The following is a 10,621-nucleotide window of genomic DNA, read 5'->3' as shown; positions in this document are numbered from 1 at the left end:
ATACTTGAAAGGTGAAGCCTTTAGTGGTCAGCGGGACCCTCTGGTGTCGGGTGGCTTCTTGACCGTTCTCGCAGCGGCCCCCCCCACCCGTGTCTCTGAACTGGGAGTTCGCCTCGTGTTGTCTCCCAGTTGTGTTGCTGGGAATAGTTGCTAGAGTTTGTGCTCAACTCAGCTGCCTCCAGCAAGGCGGGGGGCAGTGTTGGCGGGTCCTGGAGACTGGGGACAGGAGCTGAACACAGACAGAGTTGGCTCTTCATGGGGCTGGGGGAGTCCCAGGCAATGCTCCCCTCCCCAGCACACCTGGCAGGAGCTGCCCTCTCTGACGCCTGCTGTCTCAAGGGCTTTTGCCCTCTTTGAGCAGTTTTGTGACTCTAAAGCATGTGGTTTGAGTCTCTCCATCGTGAAGACAGGAGAGTGTGCAGGGGATGTCTCCATACACTTGGGTGTGAGGCCCCTGCCATGTCCAGCCAGCGTGCTGCCGGCAAAGGAGCCTGACAGTCCCCAAAGCTGAGGCCTGGACCATCTCCACCCTGCCCCCCTCAGCCCACTCAGTCAGGACGCCAGCACTGGTGGTTTGCATTCTTTTTATTGTCTGGGGACGGGCTAGGGTTTGGCCCTAGGCAGGCTGCTCCAGCTCCATGAGAAGATGCTCAAGGTCCTCAAAGAGACTGTTGGTGCTGGACAGGCAGAGGCTGAGGCTGCTGCTGTCCAGGGAGGACACACCTTCACGCTGCACACCCTCCAGGTACACCCGGCACAGCCAGGGCTCCAGCTGCGGGGAGAATGACTGTCAGGTTAGCCAGGCTGTGGGGCCTTCCCCTCACCAGGGCTCCAGTCTCTACCTTCACCAGGATCAGGCTCTTCTCCTTGGGCCTCCCAGATGCCAGGTCCTGCCCAAAGCCCAGGTAGATAGTATAGTGTGGGGAGCCCCGGCGCTGCCGTGCCTGGAATTCTCTGAGCTCTGCAGGAGGAGGCGCAAGTGAGCACAGGGTAGCAGGTGCTTCCAGGGCCCACCTGGGCACAGCCTTCTAGGCAGGGGTCTCACTAACCTTGGAAGAAGGTGCCGAAGTCAAAAATGGGAGTATCGAGGTTCCGCTCCAGCAGGGAGGCAGGAGTGGAGGGGCTGGCGGTGCCCAAGGGGCCGCCCACCTCCCAGTACACCTTGCACTTGCCCATGCGCCGGGCCCACAGCCCCAGCCCCCGCAGCTCCAACTGCAGGCCGGGGGCCACATGCCGCAGCAGCTCCTCCGTGTAGCGCAGCTGCTTCTGGTCAGGGAGCTCCGCAGGGCTGGGGAACACCACGTGCTGAGGCTCTGTGGCCTGGACAGCCAGGCTGGGGGTTCCATACAGAAGCACACAGCTTGGGAACCTCACCACCTCCTGCAGCACCGTGCGGCCCTTGTACATGATGGTCACGTCCAGGGTATGCAGGCCGGGCTCTATGCGCAGACCAAGCTGTGAGCAGTGGAGATGGATGGGAAGGGCCTCCCCCACTCCCACCCTCCAGGGCACTCACCTCCCACTGGGGTGCAGGTGCTAGCGGCGGGTGCCATGTGGGGCTCTCCCTGGTACGGGGGCGTGGGGGCTGGCCCCTGGCCTGCATCTGGGGAACAAAATCTGAGCTGGCACCATGTGCCCACCCCCTTACTCCACCATGGGCCCCAGCCCCTCTCACCTGTCATCAGGACTGGGTGCTGGGGCCTGGGCCTGGGGGCAGCCTCCACTTCCCATGTGGAATACAGCTCCCCAGTGGGGAGCCCAGGGCCTGAGGACAGGACCACAGTGAGCAGGAGAACTGGCTCAGCAGTCCAACACGCTCCTGCAGGACTGTCCCTGCCCTGGTGCCTAGTCCCACCCCTGGGGCCTGCAGCCCTGCTTCTGGTACCCCACTTTGCAAGAGTCAGTTCTGGTGCAATACCCCCCTATCCCGCCCCCAAAGGGTTCTGCTGTCCTGCCTGCTTCTCGCTAGGCACATTCCCCTGCAAGGCAGAGACCCCTCACTCCCACCACAGCCCTGGCTCAGGGCCAGCCCCTCCTGCCTCTCACCAGGAGCCTGTAGGGGGACCAGTTCCCCACTCCAGGCAGCTTCCAGCAGATGGTCCCCTAGATGACTCTGCTGCACAGCCTGCAGCAAGAGGTCCTGGGCCTCGCTGTCATCGGCAGGAAAAGGTCTCAGGGCTGGAGGCTCAACATCTCCTCCTGCCAGGAATGGACTCAGAGGCCAGCCCTGCAGGGAAGACAGTGTCACCCTGAGCAGCTCCCCAGCCCTGGTGGGAAGTGGCGCCTGGGAGCAAGGTGAGGAGAGACTGTACCTGTGTGGGTGGGGCATGTTTGAGGGCCTCTTCCTCCCCCTGGTCCATGCCTGGGCCTTCTGAAGGAGAATGGAGTTGGGGGATGCATTAGGACCTCAGGAGAGACCTGGCTGTGAATACCTGAGTAGTCCCTCCGGTTCACTTGTCCCAATAGCCTCCAACAGCATCCTTGCTGAAACTCCCTTCCCTGCCCCCACAACAACCTAGCACCACGCCCAGCCCAGGACTGTGGTCTAGGTGGGGCGGTGGGGCAGAGCTCCAAGAGCCCTGGGCCTGATGTTCTAAAACCACAGATGTGACCCAGCCAGCGAACAGAGCCCCAGCGCCCCCTGCAGGGCTTTTCTCTGCCCGGATCCACCTGCTTCCCTGGCCCCAGGTGCTCCTCACCTCTGCACACCAGCTCTGGGCTGAGCGCGTACACCTTGTGCGGGTCGGTGGGGTCCCCCGAATTGTCTTGAAGCATCTTGAAAAGCTGCGTGCTGCGCAGAGCGCAGCGGAAGTTGGTTTTCCAGCCTGCACGCTCCGCAGCTTCCAGGGGTGGCCGATCACCTCTATTGCTGCTGGGTGGCCACCTGCCGCGGGCCACCGCCCAGGCCTGGGGTGGGGGACAGAAGATGTGGGTACCGGGGCAGGGTCTTCCGGGTCCTGGTCAGGTCCCCCCATCGGGGCGGAGCTGGGGTCCCACCTTGAAGATGCGCGCGTCAGCCTCGCTCAGGTCCTTGCGCCCGAAATGCTTCCAGGGCACGCGGAAGCACGTGTGGGCCTGGTCCAGCCACCGCAGCCCCTGGTAGCGGCCGCTGCTGATCTCACTCAGAAGCCACTTTCCAAACAGCACGCGCGGGGCACCCCTGCAGGCAAGTGCCACGGTGTCAGGGCCCGGCGGCAAGGGGAATGGGCACGGACATCTGGATGGGCGGCCTGGCTCTCACCTCTCAGGAGCCAAGGCCATGCTTCCTTTGTAAGGACTGTCCGGGCAGTGAGGGGCTGCGGTCACAGGTGGAGCTCGGGCGTTGTGACAGGTGAGGTGGTGAGGACACGTGTGTCACTGCAGGTGTCAGGCTGTGGCCACAGGTAGTGCGGCCAGGTGTCACAGGTGTGACCCAGGTGTCACAGGTGTTGGGGGTCACAGATGTGGATTGAGCGTGTGCAGCCACTGACGTTGCCTAAGTGTATTCTTTGGCAAAGGTGGCTGTAAGTGTGACTTCAGATGTGGCCGCGCGCACACGTGAAGTCACAAGTGTTGGGCCAGCGTCCGGGCCTGGACAGGCAGTCGCAGGCTGGACCCTGCGGAGACAGGCGGAATGGCCGGGTGGGGGCGGCCTCGGGGAAAACGAAACCGCGCGCCGGAGAAACGAAACCCAACCAGCAGGCGCCTCCCCGACCCCGCGGGACCCTCCCTCCCGGCCTCCACTTCGGCCGCCCCGTGCCTTCGCTCTGCCCTCCCCGCCCACTCTGGAGCGAGCGCGGGCTCCAGCGCCCCCGCGCCCCGCATACCTGGGAGCCGGAGCCGCCGGGACGGGAAGTTTCCTCTCCCGGAGGAGGACGCAGCCGGCACATTTATAGCGGCGGGGCCGGGGGCGGGGCCTGGAGGGGCGGGGCCCGAGGGCTCCCGGGGCGGCAGAGTCACGTGCTCGGCGCGTGGGGGGCGGGGGCGGGGGCGGGGCGTCCGGTCGAGTGTCCCCGCCGGGCCCTCAGGGAAGACCCCTGCGCGCTGGGGACGGGGCGTGGTGGGGTGGGCCGGGGACCCCACACAAAACCGGACCCTTATTCTGCGCGCAGGTGGGTGGCTGCGGGGGGGCGTCGTCAGAGCGGCGGCCGCACCGTGCGGATCGTTAACGAGCGAATCGTGTGGACGAGAACTCGAAAACGTTTGGAAAGGAATTCATGGCCCCTTGTCATTAGGACAAATGCCGGGGACCCACGAGAGGCAGGGCGAGGGCCGTCGGGACGGAAGTGCAGCCCGGGGGGCGCGCAAGTGGCGCACGTGCAGGAGGCCTGTCCCCTCCCCCCTGGGGGGGCTCCTCGCGCCGCAGCCGGACGCGCCGCCCTCCCCGTGTGTCCCCGCGCCGGCGCCCGGGGCGTTCACTGTCCCCCCAGGCCTCCGGACTTCGGAAGGCGGCTGTGGCCGACCCCCTGCGAGCCTGGGGGCGGGGAGCTGAGGCCCCGGCGCGGGGTCCCCGGCTGCGCTCAGGAGGGACTTCCGGCCGCCAGCCGGCCCAGGTGGTTTACGGGAAGTGTCGCCGCGCGGGGGGAGGACGGCCCGGCCAGGCCGCGCGTGCGCCGAGGGGCCCGCGGGGACGGAGCCCCCCCGCCTGGGCTCGCTCGCACGCCCGGCGCCTCGGGTCCGGATTCGGAGGAGCCACTTTATTTTGTGCGGTGGGGGGTGCCGAGAGCTGCCGGCCGGGGGTCGGCGGGGGGCGGCGGGGCCGCGCTAGATGTAGTCTCGGGCCCGCGCGCCGGGCACTTCGTGGGGACCCCCGCCCTGGCCCGAGTCCTTGTCGCCGCTGCCCTCGCCTCCTGGGTCGCTGGCGCCGTCCGCGTGCCGGGTGGGCGCGTTGAGGACGACCACGTCGGCCTCGGCCCCGATGTTCTCGCCGAACCACACGGCCTTGTAGCCGCCCTCGGGCCGCCGCTCCTTGGTCAGGATGGACCGCACGGCCGCGGGGCTGTCCCCAGCCTGGGCCGCCGCGGGAGGTCCAAGGGCACGGGTGGGGGGCGGGGGCTGCGCGGGTGCGGGCGGTGCCTCCGTGGACTCGGGGCCGGGCTCCGGGCTGGGGGCCGGTGCCCAGTTGGCCTCGTCGTGGGTCTGGAAGGCCTCGCTGTCGACCTGGGATGGGGGGTCGAGGGCTCTGACTCCCCGCCAGGCCAGCTCGCCTTCTCTCGGCCTGGCCTTGTCCTGCCCCCGGCCCGTCCCCCGCCCCTGGTGCCTGTCCTCGCCTGTCCTCCCCTCGCTCTCCAGCCCCCCTGTGCAGCCTCTGCTCTCGCACTTGGCCCGCCCTGCTGAGGGCCTCACCAGAGGAGCTTTGCGGGAGCAGCACCCGAGCTGGTGGCAGTAGTGCTCGTGGACCAGGACCGTGAGCCCAGCGATGGCCAACAGCAGCAGCGCACCCAGCACCCCGCCCAGGAGCGCCATGTCCACCACTGAGAAGCGCCGGTCCTGGGCAAGGCCTTCTGCCGGCATCCCTGCCAAAGACACCATCGCCCACTTGCCACTAGAACACGCCAAGCATTTCCCATGCTGACTTACGCTGGGCTTGGGACACCCTGAGGACAGGCCAGGCCTGAGCCATCTTCTGAGCCAAGGTTCTGGGGAGCGGGCACTACAGAGCTGTGTGTCCCAGCAAGAGCCCGTGGGACCCCTGGGGAGGCCAGGCTGCTGAACGCAGGAAGAGGAACAGGCCATTGCTGCCAACACCAGGCAGGACGTGCAATGGAAGGGCACAAGGGCACTGGGAACCAGTGGGGTGAATGGCCCTGAGAATTGTGGGGTTTGCGAGATCCCACATCTGGCCTCTTTCCTGCCCCCCCCCCACACCTGGAACTGTCTCGGTCTGATCAGAACAGCCTCCCTCCTTGGGATTTCACGGTCAGCATGGCCGGGCCAGGTCAGCCCGAGGCAGACCCTGTCCTGTACAGCATTTCCCCAGATCACCCGGCGTCCTGAGTCAGCAAGCGCTCCAGGAAAAGGGGTGGGGTGCTACCTGAGGGCGGGGGACTCCTGCTGGAACCAGGGAGCATCGGCTGAGAGGTTCCTGGCTTCTGCGTCTGTGCTGAGCCCCCACCTGGTGTGGCTGGTGGAGGGGAGGTGCTGTTTCCTGAACTGGGGGGCCCCCCAGGGGTGGGCAACGCAGGTGTCCTCAAAGTTGTGCCTGAGGGTGGGTGAGGGCCAGTGCCCCCGCCAGAGGCAGTCATGGAGGGTCCCTGAGAAGGCCCTGGGGGTCTGGGGGCTTCCGAAATGGTGCTCCTCGTGGGCCCAGTTGCTCCTCCAGCCTCTGGGGATGTGGGGGGCCCTGGGGGCCAGGGACAGCATTGGGCTTGCTTCTGTTCCCAGCCTACCAACCCCATGGAAGGAGCCACCCTGCCCGGGGGGACCCCAAAGGGGCTCATTTGGGGGATCCCCGGAGGCTCACCTGTGGAGGGGGCCTCCTGCTCTGAAATTTGTATCTCGACAACTGTGGTTGCTGTGCCCGAGGTCACTGTGTTCTTGGCCTCAACCTGGGGCAAGGAGGGGGGCTCGTCCCTCCTAGGCCCCTCTTTAAGCCCCACTCTCAGGGAGCCCTGCCCCGCCCTTCACCTCTGCATAGAAGACTTCTGCTCTTGTCAGGGTCGTGGCAGTCAGCATGGTCTCCCCGCTCATCCAGAAGTATGAGTGGTTGGTGACGTGATACGTGATGGCAGAGTTGAGGTCCTAGACATGGCCACGGTGAGCCCTGGGCAAGGGCTGCCTTCAGCGTCCACCCCAAACCCAAGCAGACCCAGGGACCAGCGGTGTCACGTACCGGGAACTCTGGGTCCTGAGCCTGGATCCTCAGCGGCTGAGAGGGGTCATCTGCGTCCTTGACTGCCACGCCTGCTCCGGAGCCAAGCCCCACGGTGCCGTGGTACAGGCTCTGGGGGAAGTGGGGCAGGCTCCCGTTGGCAGCGCGGGCCTCCACCGTCACTTGAGTAACCGAATAGCGGGCAAAGTCGGCCTGCTCGCCCTGGGGGGTGGCAGAAGCAGCAGTGACCAGCGGGTGCTTAAAGGTCAAGCTGGTGCTACAGCCGGGGGCTTGGGAAGGATCAGTGAGGACCTGGCCAGGGGACCCCTGCCCGGCCACCCTGTGTTGACACCCACCTTCACCACCAGAAGGAAGGTCATGGGGCTGGGGACACTACTTTTCATGGTGAGGTTGCCTGTGTCTGCACCGATGTCGAATGTGTTGTTCACGTTTCCTGGGAGGATGGGTGGGAGTTTCAGCCCCTGGTCCCCTCCCGCTGAGGCCCAAGCTCCCAGCTGGCTCTGCCCACGTGGCAGGTCCCCCTGGGGCTTCCTCAACGCAAGGTGAGGCTCGGGGTGGGGTCTAGTGTGTGGGGCCGAGGGCTGGTCCTCAGTCACCTGTTAAAATGCTGTAGAGGATGCGCTGATTGATGCCTCGGTCTCCATCCACAGCGTAGACGGGCCCGGGACGCAGGATGAGGGGGTGCAGCTGCAGGGACAGTGGAGCAGGAGGGACATGGGGCTGGTGCATCTGCCCTAGCTTAGACTGGAGCCTGACCCTGGGTGGCCTTTGCCCTCCCTTCCCCATTACCAGTTGCTGTCCCGTGGGCACAGCCCCATGGTACTGGGCTTCGATGCAGACGTGATCATCCGAGTAGGAGCAGGGCAGGAACCAAGGGGGCCGCAGGTCGGCGGGCAGCACCTCCAGGAGCACGGTGGCCGTGGCCGTGTGGCTGGGCTCTGCGTTCTCCTCCCGAGTGTCCTAGAACAGCCGGCCCCTGCCGGATCAGGCCCTGGGGCAGCGCGGTTGGGGCCTCCCGTGTCCAGGGCTCAGAGCCAGAGTGACCTGCTCACCCGCACCAGCAGCAGGAAGGTCACGCTCGGCCACTTGTAGAAGTCCAGACGCTGGTCCAGCCTCAGGGTGGGGCGGTTTGCACCCACCAGGGAGAAGAAGTCCCTGATGCCCTGGGGAGGGGAGGGCACAGTGTGAGACCCTGGGAGGACAGGGAGGCCTGTGCGGGCCAGTGCGGGGCCAGGGTCGCGGCGGCACTGACCGGGGTCACTTCCTGGAGGGTATAGAACAGGATGTCGTCCTTGTCGCGGTCCTCGGCCTCCAGTTCCTCCTCAGGGATGACGGTAGAGTTCACCTTGGTGTCCTGGGGGCAGAGGAGGGTGGGTCACTAGTTCTCTGTCCTCAGGCCCCTCAGCCTGGACTCGCAGTCCCCAGACCCCAGCCCAGACGGCCCTGGCCTCCCCCAACTTACCTCCTCCACGGCCTTCTCCTTAGTGGTGAAGGGGAACACTGGGGGGTTGTCGTTGACATCCAGCACAGACACGAACACCCTCAGCTGGGTCACCTGGGGAGGGGGTCATCGTCCGGCTGTGCAGATGTCCCCGATGGCGCCCCCTCACTGAATGGCGTTGGTGAGCGCCCAGCGAGTGGGGTCTCAGTTCTAGGTGCCAGGACGTGATCGTAAGAGACCAACCCTGCGGACTCCTGCGCTGGCGGGGACTTACAGACAGGACGTGAAAGGGGACTTGGGTACAGCGAGAAAGACAGCACCGGTCCCCGGGAAGCACCCAGCACAACCTCAAGTGGGAGAACCGCGGAGCAATCGAGGCTCTTCAAGAACAAATCTCCAAATCATGATATGTAATAATGAACATGCTAATGGTAAAAAAAATAATAAAAATAAATAAGAAAGTTTGTATTAAAAAAAAAAAAAAAGAACAAATTTCCAAGTAAAAAGAGAGAAGGGGACCCTGAAGACGAACAGAAACTTGAGAGAATCGTCAGCCATTTGCAGGCTGTGGACCTGGCTTGGATCCCGACTCGAGCAGCTGTGCCAGACGCCTCTGCGGCCGCGGGCAGAGGCAGCGCTCCGGATGTCAGAGGGTGGTGGCAGCTACTGCTTTTCTGGGGTGTGATGTTGGTACAACAGCTACGTCCCAGAAAGAAGGGTCCTTTAGAGGCACGCGCTGGGGCATCGTGGATGTCGTGCTGTGGTGTTGGGGAGGGGGGCTCGGGGTCCAGCTGCTCTGCCATGCAGAGAGGGGGATGGGCGGGCAGGGGCAGGAGGGGAGCAAGAGGATCAGTTGGAAGGTTCCAGAGAGGAGAAGCAGGTGGTCGAGGCCCTGGTGGGACATGGAGGTCAGGATCCGGGTCTACCCGAGGCAGAGCCAGCACATTTGCTGAGGGGGGGATGTGGGTCGGGAGCAAGAACTGAGCAGGCCAAGCGATGGGTGAAGACGCCTCCCCTGCGGCGGGGCATGGGGGAGTGTGGGGCACGCCTGGCACGTTGGAGGTGTCTGTTGGGCAGTTGTCAGTGCGTCTGCAGCTCAGGGCAGAGTCTGGGCTGGAGGGAGTGTGGGCGTCAGCAGCGCAGGGGGGATGCTTAAAAACACACACTGAGTGAAGTCACCCAAGAGTGGCCCTGGACCCGGCACAGTAGATCACCTGAGGCCCAAGCCCTGGGTGGCCTGACATGGGGGGGGTTGGGGGGTCCCGGGGACGGGCAGGACTCACCAGCGTTTCCCCCCGCTTGCACTCCAGCTCAGCCTGCAGTATCGAGTTCTCCTGGGGGCAGATGGGTGTTGGGAGCCACCTGCCCTATGGCCACAGCACACTGTCCCATCCACAGGTGTGGGGTTGGAGGCCAGGAGGGGCAGGTGCTTGCCCAGGGTCCCTGTTGTGGGCAGGAGGTCCTGAGGGCATCGGGGCTGGGCGGCTTAATCCCCTAATGGCCCTGCCCCATTGGGGCCAGGCACAGCCTCGTGCTTGGCCCAAGAGGGGTCAGTTGCTGTCTTGGGGGCACAGAGCCCTTAGAGCCTCTGGAGAAATTGTGATCCGAAAATCCCCAGAGAGCCCTTCTCCAGGGAGGGAGTGTGGAAGCGGCACATGTGCCGCAGCGGGCACGCCCCACCCCGACCTGTCTCCCGCACCTCATAATCAGGAATCACATTGAGAAACAGCTGGTTCCTCAGGATCAGAAACGCAAAGGGTGTGGACGAGGACCCGAGGGTCACCTGATAGCCCTCCGGGGTGGAGATGTTCACCAGGGGCTCGGTGAGATTCGTGTTCTCCTCGACCTCAAAGAAGTTCTCACTCACGGTGCAGGCTGGAAGGCCGGAGGGGAGAGTTGGTGCCTCCCAGCCCCCAGCCACGTCTGCCCCCCACCTGCCTCTGTCCAGCATGTACCCTGGGCCTGGGCCCCCGGGAGTTGACCCAGCAGCTCGATGAGCAGCAGCAGCAGGAGAGGCCACAGAAGGGCCCAAGCCCCCATATTGGCGGCCGTCACCTGGCGGGAGGGTCCGAGCCGGTCTGCGTCCAGGACTGGCGCAGATCCTCCCTCCTCGACCTTCGCCCCTGCCAGGCACCGCCCTGCTTTATGATCCTTTACAACGACTTCCACCAAGGGGGCTCCTGCCGGCCGGCAGGGCCCAGCCCACATCAGGAGCAGGACATAGGGTGGTCATTTGACCCGAGCTGGGCCATGTGCAGGGGTCAACTGGGGGCTCAGCCCCAGACACCAAAACACAGGGTGGAAAGGAGCTTGAGAGGTGCCCTGGTTGTCATGGCCTGGGCTAGATGCTGGGGGGTGGGGGACGCTGG

At 65.1% G+C, this 10,621-nt stretch overlaps 2 protein-coding genes across 3 annotated transcripts; both read right to left on the bottom strand.

The window, feature by feature from the left end:
* Positions 1 to 567: 567 nt before the first annotated feature.
* On the bottom strand, positions 568 to 3,842 carry IRF7 (interferon regulatory factor 7). 2 transcript variants are annotated; one of them, XM_063093885.1, is made up of 11 exons: positions 3,807 to 3,842; positions 3,242 to 3,596; positions 2,998 to 3,160; positions 2,700 to 2,907; positions 2,313 to 2,371; positions 2,047 to 2,227; positions 1,676 to 1,765; positions 1,517 to 1,603; positions 1,050 to 1,439; positions 843 to 961; positions 568 to 772 (listed from the first exon to the last, which is right to left on the bottom strand). In XM_063093885.1, the coding sequence occupies exons 2-11, from the start codon at positions 3,259 to 3,261 to the stop codon at positions 617 to 619; spliced, it is 1,473 nt and encodes a 490-aa protein (XP_062949955.1). In that variant the 5' UTR covers positions 3,262 to 3,596; positions 3,807 to 3,842; the 3' UTR covers positions 568 to 616. The 2 variants fall into 2 exon arrangements, with proteins under 2 accessions (XP_062949955.1, XP_062949956.1); XM_063093886.1 differs by lacking the exon at positions 1,676 to 1,765.
* A 901-nt stretch (positions 3,843 to 4,743) lies between these two features.
* CDHR5 (cadherin related family member 5) lies at positions 4,744 to 10,292 on the bottom strand. The gene is made up of 15 exons (XM_063095207.1): positions 10,208 to 10,292; positions 9,952 to 10,127; positions 9,536 to 9,586; positions 8,274 to 8,366; positions 8,064 to 8,165; positions 7,864 to 7,974; positions 7,601 to 7,771; positions 7,408 to 7,498; positions 7,147 to 7,244; positions 6,812 to 7,012; positions 6,607 to 6,720; positions 6,443 to 6,527; positions 5,965 to 6,322; positions 5,300 to 5,524; positions 4,744 to 5,131 (listed from the first exon to the last, which is right to left on the bottom strand). The coding sequence occupies exons 1-15, from the start codon at positions 10,290 to 10,292 to the stop codon at positions 4,744 to 4,746; spliced, it is 2,349 nt and encodes a 782-aa protein (XP_062951277.1).
* Between the last annotated feature and the right edge of the window lie 329 nt (positions 10,293 to 10,621).

The sequence above is a fragment of the Cynocephalus volans genome, chromosome 4, assembly GCF_027409185.1.
Source record: "Cynocephalus volans isolate mCynVol1 chromosome 4, mCynVol1.pri, whole genome shotgun sequence".
Taxonomy (NCBI): Eukaryota; Metazoa; Chordata; class Mammalia; order Dermoptera; family Cynocephalidae; genus Cynocephalus; species Cynocephalus volans.
The sequence above is the reverse complement of the archived record's forward strand: the minus strand, read 5'-3'. Positions and strand labels throughout refer to the sequence as shown.

Bases quoted from the DNA above. Each gene is read 5' to 3' on its own strand.
- IRF7 (XM_063093885.1), bottom strand. From the start codon at position 3,261: ATGGCCTTGGCTCCTGAGAG. The intron at 1,440-1,516 runs GTGAGTGCCCTG...GTCTGCGCATAG, and splicing joins CACCTGCACCCCAGTGGGAG to AGCCCGGCCTGCATACCCTG. The intron at 962-1,049 runs GTTAGTGAGACC...CTCCTCCTGCAG, and splicing joins CTTCGGCACCTTCTTCCAAG to AGCTCAGAGAATTCCAGGCA.
- CDHR5 (XM_063095207.1), bottom strand. From the start codon at position 10,292: ATGGGGGCTTGGGCCCTTCTGTGGCCTCTCCTGCTGCTGCTGCTCATC. The intron at 10,128-10,207 runs GTACATGCTGGA...CCGGCCTTCCAG, and splicing joins CCCGGGGGCCCAGGCCCAGG to CCTGCACCGTGAGTGAGAAC. The intron at 6,721-6,811 runs GTACGTGACACC...GGCCATGTCTAG, and splicing joins CTCAGGACCCAGAGTTCCCG to GACCTCAACTCTGCCATCAC.